This window comes from Emydura macquarii, unplaced genomic scaffold (assembly GCF_026122565.2).
Source record: "Emydura macquarii macquarii isolate MOO-44397 ecotype Brisbane River unplaced genomic scaffold, CSIRO-AGI_Emac_v2 contig_554, whole genome shotgun sequence".
NCBI lineage: Eukaryota > Metazoa > Chordata > Testudines > Chelidae > Emydura > Emydura macquarii.
In genome coordinates this window covers 7,395,639-7,414,039 of record NW_027130691.1, presented here as the reverse complement: position 1 = coordinate 7,414,039, position 18,401 = coordinate 7,395,639, and the positions used below count along the sequence as shown (strand labels likewise).

General features: G+C 40.5%; 2 protein-coding genes across 7 annotated transcripts in view; both read right to left on the bottom strand.

Moving 5' to 3' along the window:
• The window catches only part of LOC137147601 (V-type proton ATPase 116 kDa subunit a 2-like), a 49,743-nt gene extending 41,994 nt beyond the window's left edge, over nt 1–7,749 (bottom strand). The window contains exons 1-7 of the mRNA XM_067539935.1: nt 7,612–7,749; nt 5,379–5,492; nt 3,545–3,624; nt 2,956–3,151; nt 1,855–1,955; nt 1,133–1,329; nt 534–657 (exon numbers count right to left, since the gene is read on the bottom strand). Of these exons, the coding sequence (XP_067396036.1) occupies nt 534–657; nt 1,133–1,329; nt 1,855–1,955; nt 2,956–3,151; nt 3,545–3,624; nt 5,379–5,492; nt 7,612–7,702 (903 nt within the window). The 5' untranslated portion in view covers nt 7,703–7,749. The remainder of the gene's footprint in view (nt 1–533; nt 658–1,132; nt 1,330–1,854; nt 1,956–2,955; nt 3,152–3,544; nt 3,625–5,378; nt 5,493–7,611) is intronic.
• A 1,134-nt stretch (nt 7,750–8,883) lies between these two features.
• GTF2H3 (general transcription factor IIH subunit 3) lies at nt 8,884–18,389 on the bottom strand. Of its 6 annotated transcripts, none has more exons than XM_067539690.1 (13): nt 18,346–18,389; nt 17,447–17,526; nt 16,304–16,410; nt 15,489–15,652; nt 14,727–14,789; nt 14,377–14,406; nt 13,290–13,318; nt 13,125–13,199; nt 12,549–12,602; nt 11,520–11,588; nt 10,247–10,382; nt 10,119–10,155; nt 8,884–10,028 (listed from the first exon to the last, which is right to left on the bottom strand). In XM_067539690.1, the coding sequence occupies exons 1-13, from the start codon at nt 18,353–18,355 to the stop codon at nt 9,959–9,961; spliced, it is 924 nt and encodes a 307-aa protein (XP_067395791.1). In that variant the 5' UTR covers nt 18,356–18,389; the 3' UTR covers nt 8,884–9,958. The 6 variants fall into 6 exon arrangements, 4 of the variants coding, with proteins under 4 accessions (XP_067395791.1, XP_067395793.1, XP_067395792.1 ...); XM_067539692.1 differs by lacking the exon at nt 18,346–18,389 and adding an exon at nt 17,817–17,830; XM_067539691.1 differs by lacking the exons at nt 14,377–14,406; nt 14,727–14,789.
• Nucleotides 18,390–18,401: the final 12 nt, after the last annotated feature.

Genomic DNA, 18,401 nt, shown 5'->3' with positions numbered 1-18,401 from the left:
GCAGCCCACGAAAGCTTATGCCCGGACTCTCAGTTTTTTTAACAATATTACAATATAATTCAAGGTTTCACTATGATTTACTAGACAGAGAACAAACAGTGACTTTAAAATGAAAATTCTAAAATGTAAAAAAAAAAAAAATTAGAAAATGCCTGGGTAGTTGAGCATGGGGGTAATAGAAAATACATAGAAAAAGTTTTCAGTTACAGAGCAGAGGGTATAAAAATACAGAAATATGTAAAGAACTCTTAAAAATTTTAAGTTATGCCAAATTTGTTTATATTTCTTGCTTAAATTCAAAATATTAATTTTATATGGGAAAAAACTGATAGTACAGAGATAATGTTTATTTTTAATGTGAATTTTGTGCTAGTTGAAAAGTATATTTCACCAGTTCAAAACAGCTAGTCACAGAATTGCTTGTATCTGTCTTTGTCCTATACAGAGATGTAAGCTTGAGAAACAGTGAGGTTGACAAATAGGGAAAAAAAAGAAAAAACAAAAGCCAAATATTGTTAACATGAAGCTATTACCTGACGAATTGTAAAATATTCATTCTCTGTCGTCATAATTGGATCTCCTTGTTTGTAACCACTAGAAGGTATTTCTGGAACAGTTTGCAAAGGAATCTTAAAGGAAGAAACTTGAGATGGAGAACTGCAAACAAATTTAAAAAAATAAATTAGTAGTGTATCACTTATCCAATGCAAATAGTTACTCATTCTCTCTTTCAAGTCTTCCTCTCTCATATTATCTCTAAATCCATACACACAATCCATTAAAATTCACTGTATAAACTTAAATAATGCACATATTTTAAAATGTTGATTTTGGATAATTCCTGTAAATAGAGCCCTGAATGAATACAAAATTTGTATCCACATCCAATCTGCGATCCGCAAACTTGGTCCACTGATATAAAGCGGATATCCGCAAATTTGCAGGGCTCTAGATGTAAAATCTGTATCCACATCCAATCCACAAACATGGTCCATGGTTGCGGATATCCACAGATTTGCAAGGCTCTATCTGTAAATAACATTACTCACATTATACAAGTAGCATAACAACTTAATTGGTATATAACTACTCGATACATTCACTATGACTATTTTTTTAAACTTAAACTTACACAGAACCATGGTAGAAGTAGCCAAGAAATGGTGTATTGTTAATAGGAGACTGTACACACAAGAAGGGAAACCAGTCAGGAGCACTGTTTGTTGTCTGAACAGAGCACAACTGGTCAAAAGGCAGGTTTACATTCCCACCAAACACTCCAGCAAAACATGATCCACTGAACAATTGCTTCATATCTGGAGTGCATTCCTTGAAATAAAAAGAAAAAGGAAGTTGTTTAACATGACAGAGCTTCTTTTCTGCTTCACCAAGGATGCGTTCTCATGGCAGGCAATATTCATACCAGGGTTATTTAAGAAGTGTCTCCTAGCACTATTAGGAGTTAAGATTAGAATGGAAACAGTGACACAAATGTTGTATTCCATTAAACATTTAGCTGAGCTATAATATTTGAGTTGAATATGGCTTTTTAAATGTTTTCACTATAATGAGTTTCCCTTTTTAAAATTCTACCATTAAAACCAGAGGACACTAACAGAAACAGTGTTTCCAGTGAAATTTAGTGCCTGTGACACGTCTGGTGATTGAAGTCCCCTATTTATATTGTTTTAAAGTGATGTACTTTTCAAAGACTGAGAAAGTAGATATTAATGCATAATATTTTAACAAATAATTTCTCAGGTATTTTAGTGGACTTTGCTGTATTTCCCTAAGAGTACTGGTAACATAAAACTTTAAAGGGAATAACTTAAAAGTTAAACAAGTAATCAGTACCAGATCACAGCAACAACGAACATCACAAGTTCCAGCTGTCAGGTTACAAGGACAAGAGCCCAGGGGCTGAAACACTTGATTGGGGATGAGTGTTGCATTTTCTATAAAACAGTAATATAAAATAAAGTTAGACCATAAAGTTAACATTTTAATTTTGCACTGCAATCCCACTAATCAGAATTATATGATAACATTCTTTTTAAAAAGAAAAAGAGAAAATATGCATTAGAGAATATTTCAACCTTATATATTTTATTTTTTAAATATTGACAAATAGGGCAGCAATAAAAGATCCTTGCACTGTCTCCAATTTTCCATTACCTTACATTTTCGGCCCAACCCACCGCAACCAAACCCACACTAAGGACCCCCCTCCAACAAGCAACTTCACATCTCAGATGTCTAACCTAAAATATTAGAAGAACCCTGTTTGCATTAAGAATGAACACATGGAAAATGACCACTAAAATAAAATCAGACATTAGATATCCACATCACTATATTTTAATCATCACTTTTCTTCAGTTTAAAAAAATGATCTTTAATTGAAAAAATTAAAACCATCACTACTAATTTGCCTCACAAGCAATAAACTGTGCCAAGATAGTTTAGCCTAAAATTACCTTATTCAATCAATTCTGCAGATGCCCAAAAGGCACAATTGAGGCCCAAAAAAATTATGGGGTGAAATGCTGGCTGACCCGACTGAAGATAACTGGATGGTTTGCCTTTGATTTCATCCATTGTCTATAGCTCTCAGCCCCTGGCTCCCAGCCACACCTCCACTCCCGGCCATGGCTGTGGCATGGCCCCGGCTCCGCTCCCAGCTGCAGCCCAGCTCTCACTCTTGGCCACCAGCCTCCACTCTCAGTTCCTGGCCCCCAGACCCGACTCTCAGCCTGTGAGGACCCGGACATATTCTATTACTAGTAAGGGGGGGGCACAAGAGAAAAAGTTTGGGGTCCACTGCTATAGATTATAAATAAATTAAAGTTTGGGGCGACAAGAGCTAGCATGCTGGGAAGTGCCTAGGAAGACATACAAATATTCAAAAATGAAACTGAAACCAGCCAAGGTACAGATTTCTTTTTAAACACTTACCTGACACATTTCCTGTAAATGAAGAGTTGGCATATAGTTCAACTTGAATCAGGAGATTTGCTAACACTGTTGAACCACGACAAGCAGAAACCTGAAGAGTCTCAACAACACAAAGTGGCTCCATGCAGCAATCAGTTGCATTAGAAAAACACAACTGCAGGTTTCTCATCAAGGTTATGGTCACTTTGGAAACATTCTGAAAAATATCAGTTCAAGTTTGACAGCTATTTTTAAATGTACTAGATTATATTTAGTCATACCTTGCATCAGCTTTATGCATGGCAGGCATCACTGCCATGCAGTCCCTTCAGCTACCAGTGTTAAAACTGAAGCCTCTGCATATCATTGTATGCAGCAGGCAACCACCATGACAGAGTTGAATTCTGACACAGGATAAACTCCACCTGTAAGTCTCTACTCTTATGAAAAATGTCATGGGATCTTCAGTGTCCACAAGGATGGTTATTCCAAGACAAGAAATCAAACATGGGTATTCTTTATGCTACCATTAAGTTAGCCTCACATTAATTCTTAATACACCAAACTTCAACTCCCTACCTTTAGAGTAAAGAATCAGTATTTTACGTACCGTACCATAAGATTCAACTCTATTCAAATGCCAGTCACCAGATCTGTTACTCTCACTGCACTTTAACAGTGGTAAAATTCCTAAACATAAAAGAAAAAAAGGTAAATTTTGTTTTGCTGCTTTCCATCATTCTCATCTACACAGTGAGCAAAGTTAAACCCCAATCCTGCAACTGACTGCACATGGCAGGATGGATAAAAATCACTGATTTATTTCAATTGGATTTAGTTTAATATTGTTATTTAAATTATAATAAGATTTTCTTTTTTAAAATAAACCTGTTTAAAATGAAATCTGAATTTAATTCAAAACATATTAGGGCCTAAACTACTTATAATCTCTTAAAACTTTAAAATAAAAAATTAATATGATGAATACATAAGTCTCTATAAAAAACTTTGAGTTAAAGGCCACTTTTCTATATAAAAAAATAATTGGGGAAAGCCACCTACCTTTTGAAGTGAAGTTTTACAAATATGGAACCACAGTAGTAAATAAGCAATATATTATTCACCATTTTATAACATACTAAAAATGTAGTTAATAAGAATCTGAAAATATTAAACAACATGGCTGCTTAAATTAACGTATAAAGTTATACTCTAAGAACGTTTCTAGTGTATTCCATCTGCATAATGCAAGCACAAGCCATGAGTTAAATGTTTTCCTCAACAGCCAGTGCCTGAAGCATGATCCAAACCCAGTTTACCTCAGACAGACATTGGATAGATCATTAACATACCACAACCACTTGAGGAAGACAGCAGCCAAAGTCAGCACTTGGAACAACCTGCTCAGAAAATTGGCTGGTTCAACCTGGGGTGCAAGCGCCCGAATGCTTAGAACATCAGCCCTTACCCTCTGCTATTCAACGGCAGAGCACTGTGCTCCTGTCTGATGTCATTCATCTCACACGAAGCTGGTCGATGTAAAGTTTAATAAACCTATGCATATTGTTACCGGGACTTTACAGGCAACCCCTTTGCCATGGCTACTGATACTTAGCAACATAGCACCGCCCCACATTCACCATTAGGCCTCTGTCACACTGTTGGCTAAGATCCAGGAGAATATGGTCACTTATGCCACCACAGGGCATGATGGTGGAATCTGCTTGGCACACCACGTTTTGATCTGCCAAAGCACCTGTGGTCATCTCTAAACCGTTTTCAAACAGGACCGGGCAACTGTGCAGCCAATCGCTTTAAAGGGGGGTATTTCTAATGACCCGTGATGCAGCAGTGGTCAAATTCAGACTATGTCACATATTATTGTCAAGTGCCCACTGACTTACTTCAACAGCGAGCTACCAGCTCGCAACCTGGCTGATGATGACACCATTAAATGGCAGGGCACATTGCACATATGCTGATATATACTGTACCCTCCTAGGTAGCAAAAACATATACCAAATCTTGTGTAACGACTCTATTTAGTTGTAAATCAATATGTTTTAATGGTTATATGAACCACGGAGAATACACCTTTCTTTAGAAAATTACTGAAGTACAAATGGAAAAGTTGATGAAAATCAATTATTTAAATTGAGGCTTTCCACTTGGTGATTTAAATCAATCCACCTTGCCAAGTGTGCAGACTCCCATGCCCACATGAAGCCCAACTGGAGACAATGGGGCTCTGTGCAGTGCAGGTTATAAAATCAAGGCCTTATTTGGTCAGTGGGAGTCCTCTTGAGCTTCCAGTACAAAGGTCATTGTAAAACAAAGTATACAATTTTCCTTCCAATCATTTTAGGAAAAAGAAAGCGAATTAAGATTTCAACTAATATTTATTTGAGTGTCATTTGAAAAATTAATGGTTTAAGGGATCTCACCTGTCTCAGTGTTCTCATGAATTACATTTATAGACAGAAAAACGTCTGCTGAATTCCCAACTAAAAATGAATTGACCGTGGGCCCAGACATGTGGATAAAAGAAGGCTGAAAGACTAAAAAGAAAGTAAATTGGTATTAATATTCACAATAGCCTAAAAATCCTATATTGATTTAAAATGTGGTGGACATGGCTTGATTCTTCTTTTCTGGCATTCTAAGTTTAATTTAAAATATAATTAAAAATAAAGAAATACTTTGCAATGTCTCTGTTAAGAAACCATAACCAGTTTCTCTCAGAGATCAAAGGAATAGTGGCCCCACCACATTTTTGTTTTCTACACTCAAATCTCCCTAAAGGCCTCATCAGTTCATTTTAAAATTAGCCCAAAGTAACAAAACAAAACCGTAAGGGTTTGGGGGAGGGCTATTTCCAAATTTCTCTTACTTTTCAGGACACACAAATGCTATTTTTTATGGAGTCTTGTCTGCAGCCTTTGCTAAATATAAAAAAGAAAATTCTTCTACCCTAACAAACTATGGTTACTCCCATACACAAAATAAACCTCTAATATCCAGTAACATTTACCTATGTCAACATATTCTAGGGCCAGCACCTTTGGTTTCCCATATTGAAGAGTCCCTTTTGAAAGCCAGATTACCACAGGACACCCATGGCTTTTTCTGCCCCTTCCCTCTTGTTCCCCATTCTCTATGCCAAACAGCCCCACCTGCAGAGATCTATGAGCACCCACTAGTTGTAGTCACTGATGGCTAACTCCCACCTGCCTCTCCCATGAGCCACATGACCCTGACTTGTCCAACACCTGGCCCTATGAAATCCCTCCCATAACTCAGTGTCCTTTCCCTCTTGCTTCTTCTATGAGTCTCACTAACCCGCAGTCTGTACACCCCTCTCTAGAGTCTCTGTGATCCCCACCCCACTGTCTAAACCCCTTGCCTCCTCAGGGGTCTCTCTGGCCCCTCCTCATTATGCCATCTCCCTACCTCCCCTACAGGTCTCCGGGCCCCTCCACACTGTCTCATGATCCCATCTGCTGCTTTCCCCATGGGTCTCTCTCTGGCCTCTCCCGCACCTCTTACAGGGCTCTGTGCCTTCCCACTGTACCCCCACATAGAATCAAAGGACTGGAAGGGACCTCACAAGGTCATCTAGTCCAGTCCCCTGCACTTATGGCAGGAGGACTAAGCATTACCTAGACTAGTGGTTCTCAACCTGCAGCCCAATCAGCACACAGCTGTGGGCCATGTGACATCCTCAGGCCCATACAGGTAGAATATATATTGTTTGGATATGGCCCACGTAATACATAGAGAGCTACATATATAGCCCACAATGGTAAATAGGTTGAGAACCACTGAGCTAGACTATCCTGACAGTTGTTTGTCTAACCTGCTCTTAAAAATCTCCAGTGATGGAGATTCCTCAACCTCTCGAGGCAATTTATTCCAGTGCTTAACTACCCTGCCAGTAAGTTTTTCCTAACATCCAACCTAAACCACCCTTGCTACAATTTAAGCCCATTGCTTCTTGTCCTAGCCTTAGAGGTTAAGGAAAACTATTTTTCTCCCTCCCCCTTGAAACAACATTTTATATACTTGAAAACTGTTATGTACCCTCCACCCCCCCCCCTTCTCTTCTCCAGACTAAACAAACCCATGCTTCTCAATCTTCCCTGTTTTCTAGCCCTTTCATCACCACTGGACTGTCTCCGATTTGTTCACATCTTTCCTGAAATGTGGTGCCCACAACTGCACACAATACTCCAGGGGAGGCGTAATCAGCGCAAAGGAGAAGGGAATTACTACTTCCTCCTTGTACCTGTGCCACCTCCCCCATCTCACTAGGGTCACTGCCTGCCTCCCCCCTCCCCAGTGGGCTCTGGGCCACCTCCCCACGCAGACGCTTCACCCACTGCCTGGCCTGCCCCTCAGCGACCTGGGCAGGGTGCGTGTGGGCGCCTGAACTGAACTGCGCCCCACAGACCCCAGAATGGCAGCCAGGCTGGAGCTGCCCAGTGGCTAGGGTGACCAGACGTCCTGATTTTATAGGGACAGTCCCGATATTCGGGGCTGTGAATTATACAGGCACAGATCCCCCCCCCTCCCCCCCCCCGCAGTGTTTCATATATGCTCTCTGGTCACCCTCTGGATCTGGGCCCCCCCAAACCTAGAGACCCCCCCACTAGTTGCCAGGATCCCAGCAATACCCACCGGGGTTCCCTGACGGGGCCGGGTTCTGGGCCCGCCCCGCGGGGGGCTCAGCCCCTAGCAGCAGCAGCGCCCAGAGCACAGGAGTGATCATGGCGGGCAGGGGCTGCCGCAGAGAGGCTGCGGGGGCCGCTTTCGCGCGGCCGCCATCTTGCGGCGGGCCTCGGTCGCTATGGAAACGGCTAGGCTGGCGGTACCCGAGGGAGGGGGGCTGGAGGTGGGGCCTGAGGATCGCGGGGCGGGGGGAGGTGGCGTTACTCGTCTGTGGGAGCCCCAGCGCCGGCGCCCAGCCCGCTGTTAACGCACACGCTGGGCCGGCAGAGAGATGCCAGGACAGGGCTGCGCTCGGCCAGTCACTCGGGAGGGCCCCCGCCGCCGTTCACTTCAGGCAGGCCGAGGCCATTGGCGGTCGGTGGCGCCCTGTGGCCGCAGCGCAGCCCGCTCCCGTCAGAGCCCCTGTCCCGGCTGGGGGCTTGGCGCGCTGCGGCCGCTCTCCCCAGAGCCCCACTCGCTCGGGGACTCGTTAACTCCGGGACAGCTAGTGCTGGAAAGGGGGGAGCGGGGGCCTGGACTAGCACCCGCGCCCCATAAGTGCTCCGCGCCGGCAGCGCGCCAGTCAGTCTAGACCCAGCGAGCGTCCTTTCTTCTGGAACAGCGTCCACCCGGGAGAGCCAGTCCGGCCTGGCCGGTGCAGAACCGCGCTCTGGGCAGTAGCTACGCCCGGCCCTTCCCAGGGGCAGCGCCCAGGCTGTCCCGCACTGGCCCGGCTACTTGATGTTTTGTGCAGTTGTAAAATTAAGCGCAGGGGGCTCTAGAGCTCTTGTAAAGGCAGTTTTTTTACTGCTTCTTAAATCTAAACACACACACACACACACACACCCTGTGTACCCCTAGGACTACTCTTTACAAACTCCGCCTAGTTCTACACGGCGAGGGCTTCTATTGCCTTCTGTAGTTGCCCACGTTTGAGGCTAAAAGAGTCATCAAGAGCCTCAGAAGGATGCCTTAGCTGGGGTGGACCCTCCTACGAAATTAACCTTTCCTAATTTTGCCTTTAAGGTTATAAAAGGAAGGATAAAAAAAGGAGGGGACAGAGTTTTGTAAACAAGTTGTTTTATTACAAATATTTATATAAAGCAAACTATAAATACAGTGTTCACATAAAATTGCATTTAGCTAATAAACAAGCCAATAAAAGATTGGCATTTTTAATAAAATCATTACACAGGCAAAAAACCCAATGAAAATACTAGAAATCACCTTCTGCGTAAACCACTAAAAATGAATTTATCTACAGTCCTGTTTTCTACCTCGAAAACAAATATTCCCATTATACCTCTGAGTAGCACATCAATTATTAAATATAGATTTAAAAACCAACAGATGCAGTTACAGATTAAAAATAGGGAATTTTTCTTAATTTGTTGTTTGGTTTAAACAAAATATTTAGAAAACTCAGAACATGCAGCCTATGTTCACCTGCTGGGACACAGAAAAAAAAATCAATTCATAACAGAAGTCTTCTAACATCTTTCTTCAGTGCTAGTCAAATCTAAAAAAAGAAACTTGCTCTCATGTTCAAGAGAACTAAACAGTTTTCCAGTTTCAAAATATCTTAAAAACAAATCCCTAACAAATGAATGAAAAAAATAAATACACGGATGCTTCTGTTACTGAACTCCAAAAGGAAATTTACTCATCTCTGTTACCTGGTAATAGATTATTCAAGTGAATAATTTTCCATCTACTTTTGTTTTTGGAAGACAACACCAAAGTGAAAAAAGAATAAAATGCACCTAAGCAGACAATATCCACTAAAAGAGGATAATTTAGTGATTTGGGGAAGGGAGGGAATCAAATTTGCCTCTTCACAAATGAAATTTAACTACAAACTGTGTTGAAAAGAACTGTGGAATCCAGCCATAACACCAAAGCCTGGATACTGCCAACACATACGGCCATGCTTACCTTTACTTTAACATGCATGCAGGACCAAAGAATTTGCATTGTCTTTGACTGTAAACTGACTCAGGGATGCTGTTTTTCTATAATGGCAATTGCACCTTCCGCTTTGTACAAGTAGCTGTTTCTGGCTCCTGGTAGTCACAAATAGGAGTTTTAATTTTAAAATAGTACAGAATATGCACCAATACAACAATTTGTTGCTCACAGGGCTGGCGCATACAACATCTGTGATGTTTTTAAATGTTTAGCCCTTAAGAAGCTAGCAACATAGATTTGAACATCATTATTTCTTTCACACCCTATAGAAAAATGCCACCAATTTCTCAGCTAAATGCTGTTTCATGGAATTACATGCAGGAGGTAATGGTGTATTCAGATAACGTTGCTATACAGCTAATTTTAGCTTCTTTTTCTTGGCCTTCATGACAGGTGGTAATGAAATCTTAAAAGCAGTCCTGAAATAATACAAAAAAGAAAAAATAAGATATGCTGAATACATTTCTAAGCCTCGCTTTAAAAAAACAAAAGTCAAGAAGAGCACTTACTCGCATGTGCTGCAAATAGGGCTGAAGTTGCAGAATACTGGAAAATAAAAGAATATGCTAGTTTCACTAAAATAGTTACCTTGAAACATGATAAATTAGGTCAGTTCAAATATATTTGTAAAACTTACTTGACAAACACACAGAGCAGACATATCCTATTTCAATGAGATTTCGATGACAGAAGCAAGCTGCTCGATAGTCAACATGAATGGGGGGTGGAAGTATTAGCTGGGATCTTTGCTCTTGATCAGGAAGGAATACCCACTATATAAATAAAAAGTGATGCGTATTTTAGAATATGGGAGGAAGCTACTGTGTTAAAGGAATTTGCTATATGCACAAACTATTGCAGAGAAGAAAGTTACCATCCCTACCTGCCAAAGAAATTCATCTCTATGACTGCATTGGGTCATTAAATAATTTGAGGAAGAGGGGAACTTTGTCCTCATTTACCTACCAGGAAACCTGTTGATGCTCATACCGCGATAAATAAAAAATGGCCTTTTTAAAATTATCAAGTCATTTTAAGATGACTATTCTTTCAACATCAATTTTAAGCATGTGTGAGGTAGTGGGGGTTAGAGATGCCAAAATGACACCCTCAGACACGTCACAAATTTATCCACAGAGCACATACAGAACAGAGCAGTAATGGAAGGTTTGCTGCTCCCCATTCTCTCCTACACACCACCACCATGCCTCAAATTCTAACCAGTTGCAAACACCTCTGCAGGTAAGAGCATACTTCAGTTACCATGGCCCAGTCACTCACTGACTGCTATACCGAAAATGCCAACCAGGTTGCCAGTTACGGCCAATTTTGGTGGGTTCTGTGTGGTAGGCTCTTGTTCTAGAATTGGACTAGACCAATTCATTTCAAATAGACCAAGGAACAGCCATCAGCTAGTAACAACTTTCAGTCATCAGCAGCCTGACCTTGCATGGCCCCAGCAACCCAGTAGTAAAAGCTTATATTGTCATTTCTCTCCAAGTCTCCCCATGCAAAATCAATGTTATGCACCAGCACTTCAGGGTACCGAATTAGTGGTATTCTTAAATACTTTGAGAGATACCTCCCCTTGTTCAGTTTCCCAGTCTTTTAGGACGGCCCCTCACCACAGTAAAGCTACACATATGACTATGGGAGCTAAGTGTGAAAGCCCTCTTGCAAAGCCTCTCCTTTGTGATGCTTGTCCATAGCCCCCAAGACATCCCACTGCAGCATAAAGAAAATGAAACCCAAACATCAAACAGCTGAATCCCTAGGATTCCCTAGGTTCCCAAATTTCAACTTCCATGTCAGTTCAAAGAGTCTACTCCTATTCCCAATGAAGTCAAGGGGAATTTTGCAACTGACTTCAACAGGAGCAGCCTTCAAATGCTTTTTTTATGTTAACTTACCAGCAAATACTGCAGAAGGGACGGCATCCGCGGCACTTTCAAGTATATGCCTCCTGTAATGTCACAAGCCTGGAAAGCACACACTGCAAGCACTTAATATAGGAATAATTTTATACAAACCTGAACAGAAATTGCTAAATGCTACAAAAAGGTTAAAAAAGCCACACATTTTTCAAGTCCCACAGACTTCAAATCCTAAAGAAGTTATTTGCCCCAGATATTTCCATTCCTGGCTTTTGAACAGTCTCAGGGGAAGCTGAAAAGAGGAGGCTTGTCCATGGAGAGAGATATGAGCAAGGAAGTGTCTCTTCTCTCTCTGGTACTGCAGTAAAGGACAGATGTCAGAAATAAGTAGATGTCAGTGGACCTCAAACTTAGATACAGAGTTGATTTTTTTTAATTAAGTTAGTTTCTTTAAAAAAATCACAGTTGTTCTTACATTGTTCATACACCTGAGAACATTTTTTCCCCTTGAGTCCCAGCTGAGATTTTAAAACTGACAGGCTTCCCCCCTGCCACCTCCTCCCTCCCAATCAAGAATTTAAATAAAAAGAATCTTCAGTTGTTTATTGTACTGTCCTACATTAAGATTCTTTATCCATATATACTATCAAAAACAATGCCTAATCAACAAATTTTTACCCCCTGGAAGGAGGACAACAGTTTCCAGCAATCAGTGTGTTAAATACAGAACAGTTTAGATTCAGGACAGTATGTTCCAGTAACAGGGAGAGAAGAATTGATCAAAAAAGTTTTCCGATGTGACAGACCGTCCAGGAGATAAAGTGAAGAGAGTTGGATTTAAGATTTGTCATATACTAGGGAGCAAGTGGGAGGCGTGTTCATTATCATACAAGACTTGGGTTGATTTGCCCAGTCTCATCTTTCCACCTCCAAGCAAAGGCTACAAGAGGTTGGAGAGAAGAATGATTTCAAATGTATCAAACTAGCTGTCACAAAATAGCTATTTTCAATTCTTCATCTAAGAACCAACATAATCAATGAGTAATAAAAATATCTAGATTATACCTGCTGAAGGAGTCCTGAATCAGAGTCCAAAACACAGGCATCAATCAAAATATTCTGAAACCAAAAAGATGAGGCTTACAGAAAATGGAAACAACAACAAAACAGTAAATATAACTCTCCTTTAGCATTACTGCTGAGATCTATTTTAGCTATAAGACATACTACATACATATAACAGACTGCTGAGACTATGGGCCTTTGGCACCAAAATTTAAGCTCTTTTACTTTAACCACTGCATGCACCAAATCATCCAGCCTTCTCTGTCCAATAACGTACTAGGGGAAGGACCCAGATGAAGCTTGTCTAATATACAGTATCTAATTCTAAGATGTCAGGGGTAAGGCTCAGTAGTCATTTTGGGCTGAACTGGTAGGCAATTTTATTACAATGTGGTGACCTGGATCTACATTTTAACTCAGCTGCCTCCTGGCTTCTATCCTGCCTGGCTAGAAGATGCTCAGAACTCCCCAAACACCCCTCAATCTGAAGCATATATGTAACAGGGATAGACATTCTTTATGTCACGTTGATACTGAAATAACTGAATATTTATCCCAGTAAAACATTAACTTCACCTGTTTCTGTGCTGCAAAGATCACATTCATAAAATTCATATACTGTAATGCACTGTCTTCTGCAGCTTTTATGACCTAGGTAAAGCAATTGACACTTATTAGCCTATGCAATACTACTACTGGATTTCAAAGCTCATTAAGAAAGTTGAATACAGAAGCTCTTACCAAAATTCTTGATTTAATTTCTTGACTGGCTACATATTGGAGACAAAGAAGCATGCATTAGTGTTTCACAGTTACTCCATACATTAGCTTCCAATATTTTTTCTTTGAAATTGTGTAGTATGATCATACACCTCGCTTACAAAAGGTAGATGAGAGACTGCCTTATTGGTACACTGAAAAGACCAAGTATCATGAAAAGAGCAAGAAAGAAAAATCTGACAAACATCAGCAGACTAAATTCAGCATTGGTGTGAAAGCAGATACTACCATATTCATTCATTCATTCTCAAAAAGCAACTGGATGGTGAAAAGCAAAGGAATTTCAGTCTCTCATTGACAATTCACTGGTTCAAACACAAGCCAGGTCACAAATATGTGAAAGTCATTATAATGGCTTTCTGACTTGTAATTTCAGTCAATGCACAGATGTGCACATCATAAAATCACCAACACAAAAGGCTGTATTAATTTGTTGTCACAAAGATCGACTTACATACAGTATCATGGGTTGGTCCCCCAAGTTTTACCAAGCTTTTATCACAGACCACAACCTCTCCAGGTCTCCTTTAACACCAGACTTTATTATAGTCTTTCAGCCAGCCACAGCCTGTAGCGTTATTCATATGTATTTATATTCCATAGCCAGCTGCCCAACTTGCATCTAGGGAAGGGGAACAGTACGAGCTGCACCTAGTCCTGACTACTTCACTCTTCCTTCCTGTCAATTTATATAATCCTTAATCCCACCTATGGGGGTTGCTTCCACTTCCATTAGCCTTTCAGTTGTTGTGCTATTCAGTTAATTGACACACACTGTCAACTATCTGTCATTCAGTTAGGTTCCACTTAACATGTACTGGTGGGTATTACAGTGACTGGGTGCTGAATTAACTCCTAATTCAGCACATTCTGTTACACACATCAACCCCTATATGACTGATCTTCAATCAGTGCTCAAATTGGGCAGGTTTAGATGATTAGGACAACCAATACGTCCCCATTGCTGCCAGTTGAAAAAGTTCAGCATTTTCCCCTCCCCCACAATTCTAATACTCAGCTAAATATTCAAGTAAAAGAAAGACAGTACCTTTTACTTCCTTGTTCATCCTGTGAATATCTATTACACTTGTTATTCAGGAAACATTTTATTCTAGGAACATCTGAGAAATAGATCTATGAACCTTTCAAAACTTATTAAAATAGATCAGAAATGCACTACCTGCATTAAACAATTTTACTCTCTTTTAGCAACACACACTTTACTGAAGTTTCTGATCTGATGGTATTATACTCATAAGTCAGAACTTTAGCAAAATAAACTCACAATATTCTAATACAAAATGCTACCACAGAAGAGTTCAAGATTCCATACAGTGACAGTGTGAATAACATAAGTTAGAGAGACAGATTTGGTAAATTCCAGTATTAGAAGGATACAACAAAGCGCTTTAGCAAGTGAACCTGCTAACAAAGTTTCTGTTTGCTGGCCCTTCATGTCAGCTATAACACAAAAAATACATAGAAATGACCTTTGTACAAAGTATTTGAATACTAAAACATTTAACTTGAATTGTGTATTGGGCAAATAATATTAAAGCATAGGCCCTAATAAAGGTTCAATAATACAGTATCCCATTGACCTGAAACAAATTCTTTCACATTAACAAAATACAGAGTGATGGAGAATAAGCTTCGGAAGACAAATGCAAAGGAGCTTCCATCAGTTCTTAGGTTCCTATCGGCTATCTTGTAGTTATTCGTATTAAGCATAGGAATTTCCTTTTCTTAACATCATCCATACCAGTAGATAGTCATCATATCCCACCCGTTATCATTTAGCCAAACTCTCCATATTTAATTATTTCAATCTTTATTAAATCAGCCCCTTAATTTTTTCCCTTCTGTCTGAATTCCTTCCAACTTGATTACAGCTTTCTGGTATTGAGCTGCCTAGAATCAGACAAAATATTTCAGGTGTATTCTCATCACTTGTACAGGTGTTTTAGCAACCCAGCTCTCAAGTTGATTATAATCATTATAAAGAGAGAGAAAATGTGGAACTTAATCTCCTTAACAGTGTCTTTTTCACATAACGTCTCCAAGTATTATTTTTCTTACTTTTAACAGCACTAAAAAACTAAAGAGGCTGAGGAACCAAATTAACCAAGCTGGCTATACTCTAACAGAAGATCATCTTACTTTTTGTCATGAGGTCTTTAATCTCCTCTGTGATTATTTCATTTATTGCAGTTAATAATTCATATTTTCCATCTTTGCTGCCAGAACAATTAGATTCTACGAAACTACCACCATCTCCAAAGAGATCTGCAAATGCCCAGTGCTTTCCAGGGTATAAGAAACGACTAAAAGTGAGAAACAGCAGCACAATATTAATCATTTGTTTTTAAATAAATAGGTGAAGAGCCACACATTCAACCATTGCAACAAAATTTCATTCCAAACAATTCTTAGTACCCAGGACACTAATAATCTAACTATGTAAGGAATGCGTTTACAAAGCCCTAAATGGGATAAGTCCCGCCAACATTAAATACTTTCTCGTCAAGACTCATCCTGACTGGAACTGGCAATCATATACCATCTGCCTTTAAAGAACTCCCCCTCATTTCTCAGCTCAGCAAGCAATCACCCCGATGGTCTGACGAGCTCCAGGAAGGAAACTTATACCTCTTTTGTCTTCTGTATCAGTGCCTCTCTCCTCACTTTTAAAATAGTCAAGATTTTTATTTTTAATTTCAAAAGCTATTTTTCATCACTTCTTCCTTCTCACAACCCCTCCCTCTTGTTCTTTTTGCATTAAATAATCACCAATCCAGAATTCCCTCCCCTCGCTCTTTTTATTTATTATTTGTTTTTAAGAGGGTATTTAATAGATTATGTATTTTAACCCTGGTTTAAATTATGCTCTTCAGCACACTGAGCTATTCAAAAGAGGAATATGTGAAGGGAAGTTTTATAAATAAAATGATACGGATATAAGAAAGTTATTGTACCTTTCTTGTGTATGACTTGCTATTACAGCAAGTTTGTTGCTGCGATTCATAAATAGATGTGAATTTCCCATCACCATTACTGCATCCAGGCATTTTGATAATGTAAACTGTTGAAAAAAGAAAAATCAAGAAAGGACACATACAATGTGTGAAAAGCTCAGGAAAATAGATGTACCAGAAAAGCCACCAAATTTAAATAAAATAACTTTAAAAAAAATCTGCACATATAAATAATATTTTCATTAGGGTTTGGAATTTACAAAGGGAATGAACAATCCTCTCTGTAGTAGATAGGAAAGTATCTGGAGAGTTTTTCCACTTCTGTGTACATGCACATGCATACAGAGACAGAAATGGAAATGACATACATATATGAGAGAAATTGACACACCCCAGAACTGCTAATAATCATTGGGATGCTCCAGAACATCTGTGGCGTTGGAATACCATTTATATAGGGTTCAATATCTTCAAAGCACAGTATGAAAATTAACTAGTGAATCCTTACAAGAGCTCTGTGAGGTAGGTGTTAATACCCCAGTTTTAAGGATGGGGAAACTGAGGAAGATAGTTCACAATTTTCAAGTGTCCCCTAATCAAATGTGGGTGTCCGACCTGAGAAACCAACAGCCTGGTTTTCAGATGTGCTGAGCACCTACAACTTTCACTGAATTCTACTAGAGTCTTGGGTGGTCAACACGTCTGAAAATCAGGCCCATGATGCCTCAGGTTGAGGCTATTCAAATTAGTGGCCAATTTTGAAAATGTCAGACTAGTTTATTTGGCCAAGGCTACAGAGAAAGTCAGTGACAACAGGTAGGATTAGAACTCAGGAGCAGCTGATTCTCCATTTTGTACTTAGACAAACTGTGCTGCAGCACCAATCAATCCAGCACATTTTTTTTTAAAAGGGCATCAGACACAAAATGTTACTACAACTATTTTATGATGATCCAATCAATATTAGAATAGTTTTGAATTCAAAGAGTATTTCAGTTTCTCGCCAGCAAATGCAGTTCAATATGGATGATCATGGTTTTAAAACAACACACACTTGTCAAAAAAAAAAAAAAAAAAAAAACAACCTACAGAAAAAAATCCATTGGAAAACATTGTGACCTCATACCGGCCAGGAACCCTTACCTCCGATTCTCCTAGCACCTTCTTACCCCACCAGATAGGGTTGGTATCAACGATGATGACTAAAAGATTTAGCTCATCATCTAGAAAAGCAATAATAATACATATGCTTGAGAACAGACAACACACTTGACACTAGGTCAAAATTAAAGATCTATAAGCAAAAATACCATTTTGTTTAATACCCATTCAGTTGAGTGTGCGCAAGTGTTTGCAGGACCAGAGCCTTATATTCGACTGTTATTAGATTAAACACGTTTTTCTTTAATAAGACTTTTCAGTCTCTCACACAGCAGCCAAATAAGTTAGTGAGAATGTGTGATCAGAAAGGCTAAGATCCAGCATTACGTCAGTTACTCCAGACATTTATTACCAAAAATTCCGTGAACAGCATGAAACAGGGAAGGGCAGTAAAATAGGTTGTTACACATAACGAAACGTGTTTTCGAACCCAAATATCCAGCGGGGGGGGGGGGAGAAGGGGGGTGCGGGGGAACCACTTTAGAAAGGCGGACGCAGAGCGCAAGGGGCTATTTCCGAACTAAAACGGGTCCGGTGTTTTGCTGACCCCGCTGTTTTTCAGGGTTTATCAAATTTATCTGCCTCAGACTTTCACAGATCCCAGGCCGGGCTGCAAACAAGCGGGGCCCCCCAGGCAGCAAGTGCATCCGCTGGGAGGACCCGCCACCCCCCAGCCGGACAGCTGGGCGCACTGCCCCGGGGCTGTCAATGCAGGGCCGAGGAACCCCAGCGGCAAAGCCCGCGGCGGGGGAGGTGGCAGAAGCCCTGAGGCGAGCACGGGGGACTCGGGGAGATGACAGACGCCCCGGCAGGCCCCACTTCCGGCCCCCCTCCACGGCTCCGTCCGGGCGGTAGGACGGAGACGCCTTGCCCGGACTCACCTGCGCTCATAGTGCCCAGCCCAGCCCCCTCGACACCGGCGGGATATGACATCACT

Excerpts from the sequence above, each read along its gene's own strand:
- GTF2H3 (XM_067539690.1), bottom strand. Across the intron at positions 13,319-14,376 it reads GATGAACAAGGAAGTAAAAG|CCAGTCAAGAAATTAAATCA; the intron begins GTACTGTCTTTC and ends TCCAATATGTAG. Across the intron at positions 11,589-12,548 it reads ATTCAGGACTCCTTCAGCAG|GCTTGTGACATTACAGGAGG; the intron begins GTATAATCTAGA and ends TGTGCTTTCCAG.